This window comes from Asparagus officinalis, chromosome 8, assembly GCF_001876935.1.
Source record: "Asparagus officinalis chromosome 8, Aspof.V1, whole genome shotgun sequence".
NCBI lineage: Eukaryota > Viridiplantae > Streptophyta > Magnoliopsida > Asparagales > Asparagaceae > Asparagus > Asparagus officinalis.
The window spans coordinates 3,171,841-3,194,335 of NC_033801.1; the positions used below are offsets into that span (position 1 = coordinate 3,171,841).

Consider the following 22,495-nt stretch of genomic DNA (forward strand, 5'->3'; position numbering starts at 1 on the left):
AAATCTAAGACTACCACACTTTATGAAAAAGCAGAACACTTCTATGTTAAGAAAATTCTCAGATGTGCAGCACAATAAGTTGTGAAGACAATAGAATGATTCCAAGGGTGAAGAAGATTATATATTATTCTATGCTAAAGAAAGAAGTACAAGCTTGTTATACAAATTATACATTATGCTACTAGTAAGTTAATTCCTGTAACAGCATATCTGCTGTTATCGCCAAGTTGACCAAAAAAACTTTGAACTGGTAGAATTCCCCAGAAGAGAGGGGGGAAAAGGAAGAATAAGAAGAAGAAAAACATATTTTCTTACAAGAATGGGGGAAAAAATTATGAGAGAAATGTAACTTGAGTGATCCAGCAATGCGAGTGTTCAGCCTAAAGGAGCGCTCTGCAACTTCTTTGTGTCTCAATCTTTACTATCTTCTTCTTTCTGTTGTTCCTTCTTTACAGTTGGTTGTTGATGCAGCAACAAACTGAATGTTTGTATGAACACATCCTCGACTTCATCATTTGAACTCAGACTCCAAAGAGTGGCAATGCAATCTTTATGAAGGAGTATGCAAGTGCACCAGTGAACACATAGCTATCGACTCTATCAAGTATCCCCCCTGCGCATTGATATTCATCACATAAGTGAAATAATTCTGAATGACTCGACTAAGATGGGACAAGGATAATTTAAAGAAAAAACAAACAAACAGAGAAGCTAATTTAAAGATAAAACAAATATACTGAGAAGCAGCAAGCATGCATCCCGGTTATTAAAGAACAAATTCCTGGTTTACCAAAGGTTAAAGATAATAATGCAAGATACTTACTTTCGCCAAGTATTGCTGCATATGGATCACAGACATATAGGCTTCGCAAAGGGCCTCACAACATGGTTACGGTAGAGCATCCAACATTGAACCAAAAAAATGTAACAGTAGAAACATTTTCAGCATGTGGAGTGATATACTGGCAATAGCTGACTATCTCAGCCGTCAGTAGATACTATATTAAAGTAGTGCTACAGAACCAGAAGTAATCTCTGATAAAAAGCTGTTGAACACTCACAACAGTCTGCTTGTGTTAGAGGTTGGTATCAAGGTGCTAAATTAGTTCTCATGACATAAATTAGCTCTCTAGAAAGATTGATGTTATAGACAGCAGCACTTCTCTTGCAAATATCTAAGTTTCAACATCGAATTACATCAAAATTTAGTACTGATCTGCACTTGGAAAGAATCAAAATGACGCGAACAAGAATGCTTAGTTGCTAGATGACTAACAAAATCAGCACCAGATATATACGACAAAGTATAGATACCTAAATAATAGTTCCCATCTCAATTTCCTTCAGATGATATAGAATCCAAAATTTTAGCATAAGCAAAAGAATGGATTACGCGTGCCTGATATATGTTCCTATTGTGGATGACATAGCACACACATATATATAAGAAATTTAGAAGTAGACACATGAGGGTCTCTGTCTCCAAAAAACAAGGGTCCAAAATCCAAATTAGACTTTTCAATCATTGATAAACTAATTAATTAGGTGATATGCCCGTAGCCTCAGTCAATGCTCAAGAACGATTTATTATATTAATATTTTACCAGGAAAAAGAATTACCATGCCCTGGAATGAGAGATCCAGAATCTTTGACACCAGCATCTCGTTTGATCATTGATTCAATAAGATCCCCAAATAGAGATCCCACGAAGTTGAGAATTCCAAAAGCTGAAGCACTGAACCAATAAGAACAGTATAAGTTAAGATGGCAGCAAACTGAGAAATGGCATTCCACTACATTTGTGATTTTATGACCATAATTAGATATATGTTTATTTGCACACAGGTGTGTTTTGGGAAACAAAATAAAAAAGCGCATAGCTGCAAGCATGTTTGGGAACTACGGATTATAGTCCACTTGACTTATAATCCACAAAAAGCTTGTAAACGAGGTGGATTATTCCGAAGTGTTTAGTAAATTTAGTAGAGGCACGTAAGTGGCTTATAATCCATTCTTGCAGTCAAAATGACTAAAAAGGACATGACTCAAATGGAGTTGGAGATAGAGAAATAGGCGTTGGAATTTTCTTAAAAGATAAGGGGCAAACTAGTCTTTTACTCAGTCCGGGGCTTCTTCCTATACCTATGAATCCCATTGAACCCAGAAATGAGACATTGGAAGAATCTTTTTGGTCTTCCAATATCAATAGATTAATTGTTTCGCTCCTATATCTTCCAAAAAGGAAAACGATTTCTGAGAGTTGTTCCATGAATCCGCAAGAGAGTACTTGGGTTCTCCCAATAAATTAAAAGTGTATCATCCCTGAAACGAATCGGAGTTCACGGTGGTGGAGGAACCAGATCAGAAAAAGAGGGATTCTAGTTGTAAGATAGCTAATGAAATCATAGCTGGAATTGAGATCTCATTCAAAGAGAAAGATAGCAAATATCTGAGTTTTATTTTTTTATCCTATAGGGATGATCCGATCAGCAAGAATTATGATTGGAAATTTTTTGATCGTCTTTTTCCGAGGAAGAAGCGAAACATAATCAACTTGAATTCGGTCCAACTATTCGAAATCTTAGGGAAAACTTGATTTGTTATCTCATGTCTGCTTTTCGCTTATATGCTAAAATAAGTTGTTTGTCAAACATGTCCTAGAGGCTTATAAGCCACTTTGACCAGTTGCCAAACATGAAATAAAGCAGAAGATAAGCATATTATGTTCAGTGGATGCCTCCTTTTTGGCATCTTTAGCATGTAAAATTATTCCCTTTAAGTAATCTAATAAAAATGCTATGCAATATGCATCACTTTAAATGAAAGCATGGGTGCATGTTTGTTACTAATGATTAGTTAAAACATAAGATTATAATTTATTAAAATGAAATTGAGCCAAATTTGGAAGGCTTAAAAGCTTTCACTACAAGACCATGCTATAAATGATATACATCTTATCTGAATAAAAGACAGCTTTTGAGGGAAAAAAAACTAAATTCATGTCCCCTCCAATGTGCAAATGCCAATAACTAAACCATGCATCTGCAAACATGCATAAATATCCACATATCTGCCGGGATATATCCATCACAAATGTACGTGCAACAGATACATGCATATGTCATGTGCATGACACATATGTACGTATATGATTATGTCTATGCTTATATGCATGTTGGTATGTATAGAGGGGGATAGTGAATATGAGTTACGACGTCATTTGCGCAAATGGGCTACCAAGAGGTATGAGTGGTGAAGTTCACATTTCCGATGTGACAAGCATAGTAGGCCTCACCATTATCATGTCTTGTTTCCACACACTGCAAATAAGTAGCCACTTCATAAGCTCATACCTGTTTTCCAGACCATACACATTCACACACGCGATGCGAACGCACATATATATTGTCAATTTGGTTTATGTATCCTGTAAGGCTATACTTGTAGCAAGTAGCCAAGCCCATGAAAATCTCAAATAATGCCCAGAAATTGTCTTTTCAAACAGAGTTAATCAATGCAGTATAAGCCCTTTCACACCAAGAAATAACCAAATACTTTGGAACACAAATAAGTAAAATAGCTACACAAAATTTGAAAGATAAAAAGAGAGCAACCAGTTATAGGAAAGAAAAGTAGGGAAGAAGAGAACTTTATCCAAGTATCTCATCAAAGAACTCCAGCTCTGTTCAATCCCAACCTTGCACTTCTAAGTTGGTTGTAGGAAATATAATTAGATAATAATTATTTAGAAACAAGATGCAAGCTAGATCACAATCATTATGTTATCCAAACCTAAGTGACAACATTACAATAGTATTGCAAGAAAAGTCTATTGGTTGATTCCTAAGTAGGTACCTCAATAAAGATGTTGGCCAGCTAAAAAACTTAGAAAGAATAACAGCAATAGCTATGCACCCGCTCAGACCAGCAAAAGCTCCTTCCAAAGTCTTCTTTGGACTGATAGCTATAAGAGGAGTACGACCAAATGCCTATAAAGTATTAGAAGGAAACTCTTGTCAAAAAATGATCCACACACGAAAATTGGTCATTGCATCTTATCAGCATAAATAAAAAATTTCCGGATTTTGGAGCAAAGAGATCTTAATTCTCATCTAGTAATATGTATGCCAATCCCATCATATATACAAGAAACATCCAACATCTGATTAACAGCATAACAAAGAATAGGTTTTCGAACAAGGATACTCATTAGAGGTTAAGAGATAGCTTCCATAAGGATAACATGAGGAGGAACAACAAACAAGGTTTGGAAATTGAATCGACCCGTAATCACACAGGATAAAGGAGTGATAGGATCACAGCTAATTAGATGAGGGACAAGGAGTCAGATGTGGTCTAAGCAAACAAAAATAGGGGCAGACAGCATATTGAAAAAGGATGTATGGCAAATAATTTAGCCAACCCAAAATTTTATTGCTGGACTAGCAAATATGATGTCTAGATTACTGGACAAGTTGGGATCAGGCAAACGGTGATGATATCTGTTTTATAAGAAATTTTTAGGAACTACATTGCCATATTAATAGGTAAAAATAAGATACATAGTGGAACAACACTTGTTTGGAGTGATTTAATTGAAAAACCATCATCTCATCCGGCCAGTAACAAAAGATGTGAACAGATGGATGCTTAGGGCAAACCTGACTGAATCGAGCTTATAGCACCATCAATGACATATGCTTCTTTCAGATGTACTCATTAATTGAGAATTGAAGGAAGCGGATTGCAATTCACCCAATCATTAGTTAACAACAGATGACCTGGTAGAAGAAACTCGACTTAACTATGTTGAGGATTATGTTAACATAGACTTAAGCTGATCTAGAATACTGGTCAACTTTTCACCTTATGATGGTCTCATATCTTAGCTGATTCAAATATCTTGTTAACAATTTCACAGTAATCCCACAGTACATTAACTCGGACAAGCAAAATCTTCCATGAGAAAGCACCAGAAATCTAGACACTAAAAAGAGTAGAATGATATATATAGGTGAAACTTCAGTTCCACTGGAAACAGCTAAGTACTGCTCAATATATGCTAAGATTCCCCTCAACACAACATAAGGAAAAACTAAATAACAACCTGATTGTAAGTGGAAAGACATGAGCAACAATTTCCATTTACTGGTACTTTTACTTCTCTAAGAGATTCTCCAACCTGGAGATGTTACATGCCTGTCTTTAAAAGTTATTTCGAACTAACACCAACTTACAACTAAAAATAGGGTTCCCAGCCCCATTTTTGGCTATGGAAATAGCAAAGTACCAGTTGCCTGATGTGTGCATGTCAATGTTTAAATTCCAATCTGACATGAGGAAGGCTTGTCTAATTCCAGCAAAGATAGCTATAAATTGCTTCAGAAGCTAAATAAAGATGGAAAGAAAAGAAATGAATCTTTCTGATGAATAGATCTAGATGTAGTGTACATGTTTGTTTATTTTACTGAATAAAAATCAGCTTCATTTACCTACTTGATTTTTGACTACTTTTGCTTTTACTCAAGTGTATAACCCTATCTAAAAATCAGCTTCATTTACCTACTTGATTTTTGACTACTTTTGCTTTTACTCAAGTGTATAACCCTATCATAATTATCAAGATCCAAATCATTGTTCAATTTGACTACTTTTGCTTTTACTCAAGTGTATAACCCTATCATAATTATCAAGATCCAAATCATTGTTCAACTAAGTAGGCCTGGATATCTCACACGTGGATCCATGAAAAGATATACCAAATTCTATGACTCGTTGCATTCTAGGGATTTACCTTTTGACCAGAAGTAAATTTGCAAGCTGAAGGATAGAAGACGAGTTAATGGGTAGGAAATGTTACCATGTCGTTATTGGTCAAACAACTTATATAAACCTATAAAGATTCTATCAGGCCTCAAACCCAACCCTGGAGTAGGCCACCAATCACAACAGTTAGACTCGGTTCTAAATTAAGAAGAAGTTCAGATGAAGAAACAACAATATTTCTACCAGGAATCACATTAAACTTTTAAGGAATTAAATGGGCCAAAGAATGCATCTAACGAAGTAGGACACATTAACAACAAAAAGTGAGAAAAAAACCAGGATAAAAAAAAGATAAATGGTATAATCTCATACTGGATTGTTATATTATGGAGTAAATACTACGTTCAGTTTTTTCAACAACAAAAGGTTATGTGGTACCGTTAATTCTAGTCAGAGAAAAATAAGAAATATACCCTTCCACCTAGAAAAGCAAATGTATCTGCCGCGATTATGCTACTAATGGACATCAAGGTTGCTACTAGGCCAACCGTCCAATGAGCCTGTCCACCAAGAAAAATCGGCCATGTATTCCCTAATTCTGCCAAAAAGTATCATACAGTGTTAATTAAAGACAAAATCTTGATGTTAAATGAGTACATTAGATTTAAGAATGATAAGATCAATAAAGCAGCATGAACATTCAAAAATGAATTAGATAGGAAAAGTCTAAAACTTCTAAACATATATGTTGAAAAGAAATCATGCAATGGGCTTAGAAGACCAAAAAATATCAATCTCCCAATTTGAAAATAAAATTCTCAACCACCTCATATACCCAAGATGAATTGGATTTAAGGGACAAGATAGAAGAAAATGCATGCAAGATTCTACTCTCAATAATTAGTAGAATGCAAGAGAAAGGAACAGAATACATGCCAAAGTTCAGACTTTCTGCATAGATTACCATCTCAATAATATGACAATTCAGTAAAGTAAAAGAAAACACTCTCTCAATATATTTTGAACAGTTAGTAAAATAAGAATGAAAATTGTGGATGAAAGCCATAGTTTTTAACAGTCAAGCATTTTAGGTTACCCAGACACTTCATCTTGGCTCCTGTGTCCGTTTTCGTGTCCGTGTTGGATACTCCTTGGACACTTCTTGAGCATATACATACATTTATGCAGACACGTGCCCCATTATACAATGCATGTTTTAGTTTAAAACACTCGTGGTACACTTCTTGGACGTATATCTTACACTTCACATCAAATTTCTGCAACTTGTTGGAATCGGATCGGGTTCATTTCAGTCGATATCATGTTCATAAATGATGATTTGGATATCTAGTCCAAAAATGAGCAGTTTTTCAATTAATAATCTACACAATAAAAGAAACATAAATAAGTTATATGGACTTTAGTTCTCATAATATGTAATAAAAAATAATATCGACCTCATATATATTATTAATTTCAATAATTATATATATTCGTGTCCCTGTATCCTACATTTTAAAAATTTGTCGTGTCCCGTATCTGTGTCTGTGTCTGCACCCGCACCAGTACCTGTGAAACATAGCTCAAGATCTATTACAGGCAACTATGGTTTCTTCATCTTTTCGAGACATCTTAACAGTTTTAATACTGTTTTCTTATGCTTCCCTTTCCAACCAGTGATTTACAACATAACATATAATATAAAATATTAAAATAATATACTTCACAAATTTGAATCTTTAATTTAACAATAATATGGTTTTTGTGTGGATGAACTTCTTCATGGATTTTTTATTTTAGAGTTAAAAATAGTTGCATAAATAAACCTAAAGGTGATCCGAGGGGCTAAGCTTTCTTATAATTGTGCTGTGTGTAGCTTAACATGCTTATTTATGTACATGTAGACACTAATCAGAGATTTTACATGCAAGTCTAATGCAAATGCAAGAAATGTCTAAATGATAGCAGATTTGGCATTCTAATGAATCTTTTAAAATAAATTTATGCTGGACTTTTACATATGTGTATGCTCGTACTTCTATATATAAGCATGTACTAGAAAGGCACACTTAAAACTAGGACAAATTTTGAAAATCGACCTTTTCTCAAATTTAATAGGCAAAACCGACCTTCTAACAAAATATTTGGCAAAAACGACCTTTTTTTGCACGGGACTGCTAGTCCCGTGCAAAAAAAGGTCGTTTTTCCAAACAACTCACACGTCCCCCCCTCCCCTCCCCTCTCCCTCTCCCTCTCCCTCTCCCTCAGCTCCTTCTCCTCATCTCTCTCATCAACCGCCAAGCTCACCAGACCCGCGTCGCCACCTCCTCCGACGGCCTCACCTTCTCAATCGCCCCGAGCTCCGCCACGAGCCCCTCCGCACCGCCCAACCTCCTCTAGCCCTCTCCCTCGTCTCCTCCTCAGCACCACCAGCACCAGCTCCGCACGCCATCAGCCTTGCCTCCCCCTTCACCGCGCCTCTTCGAGCTCCACCTCAGCTCGGATCCCCCACCCCAAGCCGTCGCGCCACCAGCAACGAGTGAGTGGATTTGGAAAATCGACCTTTTTTTGCACGGGACTAGCAGTCCCGTGCAAAAAAAGGTCGATTTTCCCAAATATTTTGTTAGACGGTCGGTTTTGCCTATTAAATTTGAGAAAAGGTCGATTTTCAAAATTTGTCCTTAAAACTATGTTCTGTGAGCATATACTTTTTTCCACATGAAATAATCACATAACTATTGCAATCTTGGTACTATAAAAAAATAAGCATGTGAAACTAAATCTATCATAAGAGAAATTCATACATATCTACACGTATAACGACTTGATTAAACAGTTTTCCTTAAATTTTGGAAGAAGATTTAACTATTTTCTAACTGCTAGACGTTGAGATGAAAATCCTTGAATAGATTTTAGATTTCACTATATACATTGGAGATATGCTAGAATTTTTTAGGAATGATCTGTTGTGTAGATTAAACTCTTACTGTTTTGAAGTGTTTTCAGTGGAACTGAGTTTTATTTTTGTTAGGGTCATAGTGGCCTGAAATTTATCTTTATTAGAGTTGTAGACTTGGAGTTGATTAGGAAGTGATTCTTTTCATATATATAGCATAAAATATCTATACTCTATAAAAAGAGGATTAGAATGTTAAAATTTTTAATTTCCTTTTTAGCCCTCTCAAATTTTAATAAATTCTAACTATGCCATTATCTCTAATTAATCTTTCATTAAATAAATATAGCCTCTTATTAATTATGCACCTCCTCACCTTCCTAAATAATTATAATTATCAATAATATTATAACTATTAATTGTCTAAAAATAATAAAGTAAAATAATTTATAAAATAAGCATACACAATTATTAGTAGTAAAATTATTATAATAATTATTTATGAATTATAATAAAATAATAGTATAAATAGAATAATATATTACTAAATACTATTAAGAATGAGCAAAAAATAAATAGAATAAATTTTGAATGGCATAAATAGTGTAATTATTTTTATAATATCACATAAATTATGAATTACACTATTTATTTAGTATTATATTATAAAAAATTTAAATAAATAATTTAATATTATTTTTAGAGTATTTTCTCAAAGATTATTACATGGTACTGAATAATCTACACTTGGTAATGATTGAAACTAACCTTTTTTAAAAAATTATTTAATATTAATAATAGTACTATTAATTGTTAATGATAGTATAATAAAAATTTATAAAATATTTATAGTGCTAAATCTTAAGAGCATAATTTAAAATTTTAAATTAGATAAATATTTTATAGTATATGGACAATATAATTAGTTTAATAATGTTACTTGAACTAAGAATTATATTTTCAAATAAGGTAAATTATAGTAAACCCACATGAAATTTCAACATTTTGCAGTAAATAGACTATGTGAACTTTCAAAATCACACTAAACCTCTAATAACTTTTGTAGAAAGCCCCCATTGTCTTTTAGATAAATTACACCAACCCCCAATAACTCTCAAAATGCCTTTTTATGCCATTTCCTAGTTCTAACTTATAGGGGTTACCTGCAAAATTTAGAAAGTTATTGTGGTTCTTCTTTGAAACAAAAAATTCATTAGTGATTTAGTGTAATTTTGAAAGTTCATATGAGCTAAAAGTTCATAAAGCTTTAGTATAATTTATCCTATTAAATAATTATAATGAGAAGTATCAATTACAATATGTTGCAAGTATCAAGTGTAACTATCTGGGGAACATCAGGAAAAAGCTAGCAATATTAATGCAGCTTAGTTAATTTAGAGTTAAGTTAACAATTTTCAAGTTTGAAGAACATATTTAAGAGAACTTATAGAATTGACAGTTTTATTTAAGAACAATTTTAGATTTGGGGACTTATTTAGAAAAAGGTTAACATTGGGCGATCGTTATGAGAAAAGCATTCAATTACAATAACTACATAATAATAATTAATTCACACATTTCTTTTTAAGCAATCATATTATACAATTTTATTTATTATTACATAGTTTTATTATTCAATAAAAAATCACAACTTAAAACATATATGTTCATGTGCAAAGCACATGCATTATACTAGTATTAAGAAATACAGATGGTCTTATGAAATGAAAATACGTATAATGCAACTTGGTTTGGTATGCAGATGTGCACAAACATGTAAGAATAGTCAACCGATACACGAAAGAAACTTTGGAGGTCATAGATGATGCTATTAGGGAGGAGGGTAAATCAGCAATAAAATTAAAAAAAAAGGTAAAAGCTTTTTCATAGAATCAGGGACAAGAACAACAAGGCATGCATGAGTATATTTGCAAAGCTGTAAAAAAGAAATTTGCGTCATCTTAAAGTTATTGCCTTATTGCATTGACATAATCTGTAACAACATGATGCGAGCAAGCATTGGAATTTGTATTCCTCTTGGTTGAGGTTATTTTCATCTTTTGGAAGGCTGGAGAAAGACAGGAATTTGGGGGCTAGGTTTGGTGGGTACGTAACAAGTAGGAGTCTCCAATAGAAGCAAATGTGCAACTAAAAAAACTTTTTCCCACTCTATGATTTTCACTGTTTCAACTTGTGCTGTCCACCAGAGAATTCATGGATATTAATTATCAAGTTACTAAGTGTATATTCAACCATGAGTTCTCATTTCCTGAACAACTGCTAGTCTCCATGCTATGGTTCATTGAAGCATTCTCCTCAGATCAATACTTGGTAAAAAGAAGATGAAAACATACTTGTATTCAATGCAGGAACTGCCAAACCACATCGGAGCTTAACCCAGAAACAGGGAAGATAGCCACAGTAGAACAGCCCAAATATGGCACTGCTAAGCTGTGCAAAACGAGGATTCCCTCTCTGTAGAATTAATGCCATTGCAACAACAAAAGCGGACGATGTCACAGGTACATCCATCTGACCAAAATACCTAGCCAATACAATAAAGAAAATATTCAGCTAAGACTTCTCGTGATGAATACAAATGTGGAAAGACAACTTATATACAACATATGCATGCAAAACTACGGCATACTGTCAAAACAACCATATAAAGAGTGATTGCATTGTCCACATTCACCTTAGAAGTAGGGACATTTCCTCAATACTGAAGACATCGTCGTAAATAAAACTAAAAGTGCAAGAACCAAAAATGTATTCTTAGAAACAAATGGAAAGAAGCACGCCCAAGCCTATCGACTTTCAACACAACAAAGAATTACTCAAACAAGTAGGTGTAATTAATGAAGAAAACAAGCATACAATGATGAAAAATGTAGTACGTGCAAAGGTCATCCATGTCAACTTAGTTAATAGCTAGGGAAATTATGTAAACTTTTGGACTCATCTACCTGGAAGCTTAAACTATTGGAAAATTGGTTGCTGAACTTACAATGTTAGCATGGGCATGAGTGTGCATATCACAGAGCAAACCCTGGACACATATCTCGGAGGAGGTGGCATCCCATCAGAAATACCCCGGCTCCTTACAAGTTCAAAATATTCCCTGGATGCAGCAAACACTGCGGCTGCAACTGCTGTAGTAAACACCCATCCTCCAGCCACAACTATTGCACCAGTGCCGAGCCCAATTCCAAGCCCAAACACCACCCGCTTTCTTAGCTGATCCATAGCCAAAGCTTGTGAACCCTGCACCACAAGCATGGGTTTATATGGCAGTGAACATGACCAAAGATTAGGTTTTGGGATCTGCCACAATCCCTGAGCAAACATATTAATAAATTCTATCTTTAACTCAAAGCATGAATAAATTCTTTCTTTAACTAAAAGCAACATATGGACAAATTCCATCTAGTAATTTTCCCTTTGATTTTCAAACTTCTCCTATATGCTTAATTGCCACGTAGGATCTGTGTCAAGATCATCAGATGTTCGTGATTTATTGCAAGAAGTTTGACACCAATTATAGGTCCACAACAGGTTAATACCTACTAAAAACTTCGGAGTATGACCGTATGAGTTCACATATTAATACATGACACCAGTGCTGGTAAAATTTTAGTGTTAGATTTAACTAAAGACAACCCTAAATAGTGATGGAAATCTACAAACTGAGTAATGTAAGCCCTTTGCAGCAATAAATTTGCACTAAATTTCAACCAATACTTTTAACACAACATCAACATCACAGGGTTGTAGAATTCTCAACTCATTAATGCAGTTGAAAACATTCAGATAATAAATTTCGATTACTAGTCTAAGTTCCGGAACTTTGCATCCCTAGAACCCTAGTTTTCCATTAGGTACAACTGAATACGGTTACTTCAACTCATTTAATGCAATTAAAAAAATTCTTACGAGAAATTACGATCACTAGTCTAAGTTAAAGAACTTTGGATCACTAGAACCCTAATTCTCGATTAATTGCTAAAGAATTCGATTACCTCAGCAGCCTTTCCATCTCTGAGCTCGTCGTCATCGGGCTTCACTGCATCGCCGGAGAGAGGCACGAACGCGGTGATGGACCGCAGGAATCCGCCACGGGATCGTCGAAACGAGATGGTGAGCTTGAGATTCTGCAGAGATCGAAATCGAGCTTGGCGGGAAAAACTTAGGGGTCTTAGGGTTTGGGATTGGCAAGGGCAGAGAGAGGTGAGGGAGAGAGGGAAGACGCCGCAGCGGTCGAGATCGAGGGCGGCGGAGGAGGGTATCATTGCTATTGGTGATCCGGCGGAGTATCAGATCGGTGGCACTGGCACGGAGGAGGGTATCACTGTTTTTGTTGTTTGCCTATTTTCACTTTGGCACCCCACAGTTCACCTATTTTCTTAGTGTAATATATCGAAACATTTTTTTAACACTTTCATACCCTCAAAGTTTCAAATCCATTTCAATTTGATCTTAGCCTGGAATTCATTCATAAGATTTTATGTTAAATCTGTATTATAGGACAAATTTTCAAAACCAACCTATTTACAAATTTAATCACAGAAAACAACCCACTTCAGATTTAATTGCAAAAACCGACCTGGTTTCAGCCTTGGCGCTGAAACCAGGTCGGTTTTTGTGAAAAAACTTTCGAAACTTCACGGGAGTTGAACTCCCGTGAAGTTTCCCAGTACAAAAAAAAAAAATTTGAACTACGAAACTTCACGGGAGTTCAACTCCCGTGAAGTTTCGGATAAAAATTTTCAAAAACCGACCTGGTTTCAGCTCCAGGGCTGAAACCAGGTCGGTTTTTGCAATTAAATCTGAAATAGGTTGTTTTCTGCTATTAAATTTGTAAATAGGTTGGTTTTGAAAATTTGTCCCTGTATTATATTTAATCCAATTTACCAGGCTTTAGGATCCGAACAATCCAACATTTTCAGAAGCTTTTCTAGGGATATCACAGGTTAAGCATGTAATATAAATTTAATAAAAAAGACTAAGTCTAGACGGGAGTATAGCGAGCTAAGCATGTGTTATGAGTTTAACAAAAAATACAATGAATTTGGGATGGGGCTATGGAAGCAAAATGAGCTCAAAACTTTGGGTATCAAAATGTTAAAATTAAGTTTGAGTGATCAAACTGAAAATTTAGTAAAACTTGGGGTAATAGTGTAAACAAGCCTTTCGTTGGGTTAACTTTTTGCATGTTACTTGAACATAAACAAATGCAAAAAATTCCCATCTCACAACAATAACAAATGCGTTAAACAAAATTTCCTAAATAGGCAATTGAAAGAGCATTGTAGCTATACTATTTGTATCAGTGTGATCATTGACTTCAAATATATAATAGTAATAAATAACACTACAGACACACTCTCCACCACACTCTTCACCACACCCCTCTCCTGCTACAGTGCAGGGGCCCACCTGAGATTTTTTAAAAAATCTCAGATGGGCCCCCTGTACTGTAGCAGGAGAGGGGGTGTGGTAAAGAGTGTGGTGGAGAGTGTGCCTGTAGTGCCACTCAATAGTAATGCTACTCCTGTAGTGTTCTTCTTCCTCAAAATATTCTATATAAAGAAACTTTTATATGATACTTTATACACCTTCAACACTTAGTCATAGGCAACTAAGAAGGATATAATGAGCCTTTTATAGGACACTTTATACGTCTTTAACACTTAGTCATAGGTAATTAAGAATGATATCATAATTTTTTTTTAGCTGAAGGATATGGTATTATTTAACTTAAAGGAGGAAATGACCAAATTGAAGAATAGAATTTATATAGTCAACCATAAAATTTTAGGGTAAATGCTTTGTCATTATTGTTATGTTTTTTTTACAGGATATTATTATTTTCCAAATATTTTTATCAAGTTAATAATTAAGGCTTGGTGATATTATCGGATAGAATTAAGATGTGTATAACAGTAAGCTCAACAAACATCAAGGGCTAAAAATTTATAGAATTACTTTACTAGTACTACTGCCCCAGATTATTATGTTGCATAATAATAGAAAGTATTAAAGTGTAAATTTTAAAAACTTTAGAATATATAAAGGGTGTCAAATACAAATGATGATATATAAGTGCAAAGTACAGAAAACTAATTGGTTTCTGAGTGATGATTAACCGTCTTTTTTTATCCTAATCTTTCGTGGTTTTTGTTCTGTACTCAATCAAGTACTTGGGATTCAACTAAACTCAGTTTGTCTTTCGGCGTATTTTGACTTTACTACCCGAAGTTTGCCTATTTTTTCATTTTGTTACCCTAAAATACTTCTCAACACTTTGGCTCCCCCTAAAGTTTTAATCACGGTTCCCTTTAATCCCGGCCCAAATTTAATTAATTTTTGTGTTAAATTCTTATTATAATTACGTCATTTTGCCCAAGTTCTAAGGATCCAAACAACCAAATGTTTCCGATGCATTGGACAGGGGTATCACATTTAGCTTTCAACATTTTTCAAAAATCCCCTCCAACGAGGCTAATCACAAGGTTCATATAGGTGGGTAAATTTACACAGATTATTTTTGCTAGTAAAAATTACGGTTCACACTTTTAGAGAGTTTATTTTGAAAACATTGAAGGTTGAAGGGAGTTTTTTGAGAACCTGAAAACTTAATGATGTTTCGTGACAATTTTAAAATGTTAAGGCAGTTTATCTTAAAAGGCCCAAAGTTATGGGTTTTGGTGAAATTTACCTAAAACCCTATCCACATTCTTATATTTAGTGCCAAAGCTTTGTTGTTGTTATTTCTTTTTAGTGAGAAATATTAATCTACTCCTCTATACTTATAGGAGGATCAAAAAATTCACTATTCATGTTACAGTATAGGTTATATGTTATTACTGTAGCAATAATACTATACCACAAAATAGAATACTGTAGCAAAAAAAAAACAAAAACAAAATGCCGTAGCATTTTAAAAAATATTGTAGCATTCACAAAAAATTTACGGTAGCATTAAAAAAGAATTACTGCAGCAAAAAATAGGAAAAAGTGGTCGCGCCTTGAAGGGGGCACACTAGTAATAATAACATTGAGAAAGAGAAGTGATTACACTATCCAAATTATGGGTGTGTTTGACAACTTCAAAAATAGACTAGGCTAAATTTTTTTGGTGTGTTTGCCAAACTGCTAAAATTGGGCCGATCTGAATCTGACTCAATTTTGAGTTTACTTTTAATTGGCAAAAACTGGGCTAGTTCCAGCCTATTTTTTAGGCTAAAAAGCGGCCATGAAACCATTTTAGTGTTGAACCAAGGGAGTGGTGGTCCAACACTAAACTAGTTTAGAGTAGAATTAAGCCAAACACATTATTAGTTTTTTTTAACCAGGCCAAAGATAGTCAAAGTATATGGTGGTTAAGAAAGAACTAGTTTAAAGTCTAAATGTTGAACTAAATAAAACTAGTTTAACTTTGGCCTAATTATTGCAAAACTAAAAACTAACTTTTGTACTAACGTTATACCCACTAACATTAATTTTGTGGAGTTGTCAGAAACACACCGAGTCCATTTTCATATTTGTGCGTGTTTATATAAGGGATAAAATCTAATCAAATATTGTTTTGTTGCACGTGCATTTGCATTTTACTGAGGATATGTAACTAAAATCACAAATCCAAGTGACATCACCATAATTTTAGGAGTTCACCTTTGATGCATTTATCCTATGTATCAACTTGAAATTCGATGCATGAAAAGTAATAAACTAATATTATATTTGATAATAATAACCTAGGATTTTAATCTCGTGGGTCCCTGTTTTCAATGCAAAAAACCACAAAAAAAGTGAAAACAATATTGTAAAGAGTGCTGCTACGGGGACTCAAAATATAGGACCAATGGAGGGGACAGGTGAGGTGTCCCCTCCCTATTGCATAATGAGTTGGTCATGCCAACTCATTATGCAATAGGGAGGGGACACCTCACATGTCCCTTCCATTGGTCCCATATTTTGGGTCTTTAAATCATTTTTCAAAAACCACAAAAAAAGTGAAAACAAAATCCCCTCCATGTGGATTCAAACATTACGAACCCAAATCGTATCAAATTTATACACGGTGGCATTTGTAATCCCAAACCAATATCCTAGCGCATTACCTAGAATATCCTGCGAGACACAATAAATTTCCTGAGCACTAATATATATGCTGAATAAACAAATCATGAAATCTCCCAAAACTCTTTGCGGTCCAAATTCACATTTACTCTTTTAAAAAAAAAAAAAAAACCGTTGGCTTTGGCATTTTGTAAATTGTCTGTAGTCATTACAGCCTCAATGGCTTTTGACCGCATCAGCGGTTGGTACGTTTCGCGATTGATACAAGAAAAAATTGCGAGCTATTCAAAGTTTAGTACAAGAAAAGCACCGCCTCATGCGCCAAATCCATAACACACAGCCAATACTCGAGATCTTGAAATCTTCCTGCTGAACTAAACGAAGTATTTGGTGAGAGTTCCAGCATTTGCACATATCAAGAGGTAAAACTCAGCCGGTAACAAAGAACAATTCTCTTCATAATCTCCATCATCATCTTCATAATCTTCCTCATCTCTATACTAGATCGCTCTCGCAACCAGCAGCGAGTCTCGATATGTTGACTCAACCAGATACATGCAGTCACGAATCAGGGCAAATTTTGAAAACCGTCCTATCTACAAAAAAAATTGTCAAAACTGACCTATTCTAAAAAAATTTGTCAAAACCTACCTATTCTAAAAGAATTTGTCAAAACCGACCTAGTTACAGCCGTCTGGTTGAAATTGGATCGGTTTTGACAAATAAAAGTCTGAAACTTCACGGGACTTGAAGTCTCGTAAAGTTTTTTTACTCAGAGACTTGCAAATGGCTCATTTTACTTAATGAAAGGTTCATTTTCTACTAAAATTTTTCACGGGACTTGAGGCCCCGTGAAAGATTTGTCGCCCTTAATTAATGTCATTATAGGCTGCTAAACTTCACGGGACTTCAAGTCTCGTGAAGTTTCAGACTTATTTTTTCTCAAAACCGACCCAGTTTCAACCCGATGGCTGAAACTAGATCGGTTTTGACAATTTTTTTTTAAAAATAAGTCGGTTTTGACAAATTTTTTTGTAAATAGGACGGCTTTAAAATTTTGTCCTCACGAATCAACGAGTTTGGTGCGTTTGCTATTTGTTACATCTTCTTATTGCCTTCAAGATCGAAAACCATGGCTATCCCCAGATAATTAATAGCATAAATTTGGGTTGTCCCAGAAAAACCTCAACGTTCAGGGATGTTTTGCAAGAAACCCCAAATTTCAGGTGTTTGGTAGGAAAAAGGCTCAGATGAGAAACCTCAACGTTCAGGGCTTTCGTGAAATTTAGCGAACAAAGAACTCACAAACTATATGGGCTTGATTTGGGCTTCAAGTCCAAAGGCCCATTTGTGTTTTTAAAATTTATTTATAGTTTGTTTGGGAGTTTACTTAGGAAAGGGAAGAGGAAGGAAGGAAGGAAAAAATTCGCATATGAATAGGTCAACAACTGGTTAATTACCAATATTATTTCATTGGAAAAGGCACAGCCAATGACTACAAAGATAATGTTAGCGTATGAACGTACGACTATATGAGTTCGCATATGAATCCGTGCATGACCTTTTTTTTGGAAAATGATAGGGGTACACCCCCAACCACAATCTCAATCACACCCTCTCTCATTTGCTACAGTGTGTCGGGCTCCACATGAGATTTTAAAATCTCATATGGAACCCGACGCACTATAGCAAATGAGAGAGGGGTATGGTTGATATTGTGGTTGAGGGTGTGCCCCTAGTGCCACCCTTTTTTTGAGCTGAAAAACAGTGTGCAGATCCGTTGCTTCATTATTATATTATATAATATATATATAATATATATATATTATTATAATATATATATATATAATATATATATATATTATATATATAATATATAATATATATAGGTGAAAACTCCTATCAACTTAAGTGATAGGAAATAGTTGTCACCAAACTTTTTATCCATGGATCTTGCCTATGGATCCTTGCATGATATGAAGAGACTTTTTATATTAATAAATGAGTGGCTAAAAGTTTGGTGGATAACTATTCCCTATCCACTTAAGTTTGATAGGAGTTCTTGCCTCTCTCTCTCTCTCTCTCTCTCTATATATATATATATATATAGAGCTAGAAAAATATACAGACTTGTAAAATTGTGAAACCGAAGAGTCCAGAAGCGAAATGTAGATAGAGAACAGACCTTGTCGTCACCTATCTAGACAAAACACCCATGAACCTTCCTCTCAACAAAGAGCACAACCGGAAAAAAAAACTAATAAAAGAGAATGAGAGTCATGCTAATACAACCGACAAAACGATATCACCGAACGTCCAAGAAGAAGCATAGGGAAACCATAGACAGAAACCAAAAAACACCATGAGAGTCAGATAAAACGAATGAGAGAGGGGGTGTGGTTGAGATTGTGGTTGGGGGTATGCCCCTAGTGCCACCTTACAGACCTTGTCGTCACCTATCTAGACAAAACACCCATGAACCTTCCTCTCAACAAAGAGCACAACCGGGAAAAAAAAACTAATAAAAGAGACTGAGAGTCATGCTAATACAACCGAAAAAACGATATCACCGGACGTCCAAGAAGAAGCATAGGGAAACCACAGACAGAAACCCAAAAACACCATGAGAGAGATAAAGCGAAGAAGAAGAACCCAAAAGTACTTCTGCAGCATTCCCCTAAGCAGTCACCAGACCTTTATACAAATGACCCTCTAGCGAACTGCTACACCAATCCAGAACTCCATAATCCTCTTAGTCTGTAGAGATTATCTCCCACTTCATCTGCTACTTTCCTTTTCGCAATTTCTTCAAATTGAAGCTTGATTGCAGCCCTACGGATCCTTCTGGCAATCCTGTCCTCCTGTGCACCTATCCATAGAAGAGTATATCTGGCTACATTAGCTGCAATGTGAACATGGTTAGTCTGAATATCTCTAAAAATAAGGTAGTTGTGACCTTAATGCTGGTAAATTGTTAAAGTGTTAGATTTCCACCAAAGATGACTCCTAATAGCTATGAATTGTATGAAATGAGTAATGCAAACCCTTTCCAATTGTTCTTCTACATTGGAGTTAGCTTACAGTCACCAAATTTCAGCAAGAAACTTGCCACTAATTTCAGTAGGAATTCTGCTCTAAATTGCAAACAGTGCTTTAGCCCTACGGATCCTCGGCTCATTTCATGCAAATACAAATGAGTCAAATAATAAATTTGGATCACTAGTCCAAGTCCAAGAACTTTAGATGACTAGAACCCTAATTTTCGATCAGGTACAACAGAATTTGATTGCTCCCATAAGAAAATTCAGCCACTAGTCTTAGGTCCAAGAACTTTGGATCACTAGATCCTAATTTTAGATCAAAAACAAAAGAACTTGATTACCTCAACGGCCTTTTCCATCTCTGAGCACACCGCCATCAGGCTTCGCTGCATCTCCTAGAGAGGCATGAAGGAGGCGATGGATCGCCGGAATACACCACGGGGTCGTACTATTTCATCCATCGCAATAATCTTCAGGTCCATAATAATGGTCATCAGTTTGTACCTAAGAAACTTAAATACTGCGAGTATTTAAGACAAGGAACAATGCTGAGAGCATAACCGGGAACAATGTTTATACATGTAATGAAGAGTAATGTACTTGGCATGGTAAATTAACCCCCACTACATAAGTAAAAACACCACATACACAAAAACCAAACTTAACCAATCAATAGTATACATAACTACCGTGGATTTGGCGAGATCCAGATGGGCGGAACAAGGTACTTAAGATTCAGTTCGGTAAATTCTTCAAAGCTTTTATCTCTGTAATCATATATGCCCATGTCACAAATAGAATAATTCTCACGAATATCTTTTGACCATGTCACAAATAGAATAATTCTCACGAATATCTTTTGATTTTCCCCGTGCTGTTATTGTATGCCCTATCAACCCATGCTATGTTAAAATATATGCAATTTGGCTCGCAGCCTTGATAGTCGATAGCTCGTACACAAAACGCCCAAGAACAAAGTTTGATCGCCCAAGCTTTCCATCTCACAACCCATTTGAACTTGACCTCACCTCCATTTGGGACTATGCTGTTGTGCTCACCTCTAATCTGGGACTCTGCGGTTGATGGTAGCATAGGTAGGACCTTCAACCTTCAAACTTCACTGGCTTATCAATAGCTTCAAGCTTGTACACCACAAAGTCAGTAGTTGTAGACCAACCTTCATCATCTTCAAGATTTTTTATATTGCTATATAAGAGCTCTCTTGCAACTAGCAGCAAGTCTCCACGCGTCTGACTCAACCAAATACATGTGGTCACCAATCCATGGCTTTGGTGCATTTGCAATTTGTTTCATCTTCTTATCCCCTGCGAGATCGAAAACCACAGCTATCCCGACATAATTAATAGCATAAATCTGACCCTTGTAACATTGTAACAGATGATATCTTGGATGTGTTTAAGAGAATCCTCTACATTTGTCCACTTGTCATCTCCGAGCATGCAAAACGATAGCACACAGAAGTTGGACATAATTAATACACGATCATCATCATCATCATTATTGAAGTTTCTCCTCTTATATGAAGGATCAGATAATATAACGACCTTCTCTATAAACCTAAAATCATTGACTTCACCGTCTATGAAACTGCCCTCTGGATGTTGAAATGCATCAAGAGATGGGAGAGGGATTTGGGCTCTTGTTAATGGATTCAAGAGTTGAATGTCTCGGCCTTGGATATCAACAGTACACAACCAACCATGATTAGATCCAAGAAGCCACTTATTTCTTATTTCTGGCACAAGTAACTCGCCGTAATTGATGTCTTCCCACTAGTTATCATGACATTGCTAATACATTGCATTAGCAATGGTATGGGAGGGGGTTTATTGGGAAGGATACAGTGGCATAATGGTAATTTTGGTACATTGCATTAGCAATGGTATGGGAGGGGGTTTATTGGGAAGGATACAGTGGCATAATGGTAATTTTGGTGGAAGCAAGTGAAGGCTATCAATGACGTTTATTGGGAAGGATACAGTGGCATAATGGTAATTTTGGTGGAAGCAAGTGAAGGCTATCAATGACAATGGAGCGAAATTTCCTACAAACGACACCACACCAAATCGGAGAATGTCCGCATGATCAGCTATCTTTTCAGCGATTAGCTGCAAGATATCAACATAGAGTTCATCTAACAAGCCCATTTATAATATTCCTGAAAAAATAAATACTGAGAAAAAATTTAGGAAAAAAAATCACGAGGCAATAGACTAAGTAATTGATAAGTTAAAACATGACCCAAAACAGTAGTATAAAATAATAACGTATATTCTAATGAGGATGGAGAACATTCTGCATCTTTAGAATGATTATATTTATAAGAAAAAGAATAAAAACATGATGTAAGACAGTAGCACAAAGTAATGTATAGTCTGACGAGGATAGAGAATGCCTTTAGAATAATTACATGGATAATAAAAAAGCAGTTTGTCTAATTTGGATCTTCTCAGTCGTCTATTGGATTCCATCTGGTCCGAGTAGTCGACGATCACCGGTCTCTTCCCAACAGATAGGGGATCTGCATCGCCTCCCATATAAGGCTTCGTAACGTGCCATGTTAATGCTAGAATGAAAGCTATTGTTGTAGGCGAACTCTACTAGCGGCAAGTGCACAACCCAATTGACTCCGAAATCTAAGGTGCACGCTCTCAGCATGTCCTCGAGGGTCTGTATCGTTCTCTCGAA

At 35.5% G+C, this 22,495-nt stretch overlaps 1 protein-coding gene and 2 long non-coding RNA genes across 4 annotated transcripts; all 3 read right to left on the reverse strand.

Annotated features, from left to right (window-relative positions):
- Window positions 97–13,005, reverse strand: LOC109822447 (phosphatidate cytidylyltransferase 4, chloroplastic-like). Its single transcript, XM_020388646.1, has 7 exons — window positions 12,683–13,005; window positions 11,671–11,927; window positions 11,018–11,208; window positions 6,241–6,365; window positions 3,857–3,990; window positions 1,621–1,736; window positions 97–613 (listed from the first exon to the last, which is right to left on the reverse strand). Exons 1-7 carry the CDS (start codon window positions 12,950–12,952, stop codon window positions 522–524), a joined length of 1,185 nt encoding a protein of 394 aa, XP_020244235.1. The 5' UTR covers window positions 12,953–13,005; the 3' UTR covers window positions 97–521.
- Window positions 4,507–5,633, reverse strand: LOC109822448. Its single transcript, XR_002242129.1, has 2 exons — window positions 5,564–5,633; window positions 4,507–5,493 (listed from the first exon to the last, which is right to left on the reverse strand). It is a non-coding gene; the product is annotated as an uncharacterized LOC109822448 (long non-coding RNA).
- On the reverse strand, window positions 18,886–21,666 carry LOC109819503. 2 transcript variants are annotated; one of them, XR_002241545.1, is made up of 4 exons: window positions 20,476–21,666; window positions 20,128–20,306; window positions 19,191–19,614; window positions 18,886–18,930 (listed from the first exon to the last, which is right to left on the reverse strand). It is a non-coding gene; the product is annotated as an uncharacterized LOC109819503 (long non-coding RNA). The 2 variants fall into 2 exon arrangements; XR_002241546.1 differs by having other exon boundaries at window positions 19,191–19,647.

Excerpts from the sequence above, each read along its gene's own strand:
- LOC109822447 (XM_020388646.1), bottom strand. The coding sequence starts at position 12,952 with ATGATACCCTCCTCCGCCGCCCTCGATCTCGACCGCTGCGGCGTCTTC. Across the intron at positions 11,928-12,682 it reads GAGATGGAAAGGCTGCTGAG|GGTTCACAAGCTTTGGCTAT; the intron begins GTAATCGAATTC and ends CTTGTGGTGCAG. Across the intron at positions 3,991-6,240 it reads TTGCTTTTCTAGGTGGAAGG|GCATTTGGTCGTACTCCTCT; the intron begins GTATATTTCTTA and ends AATACTTTATAG.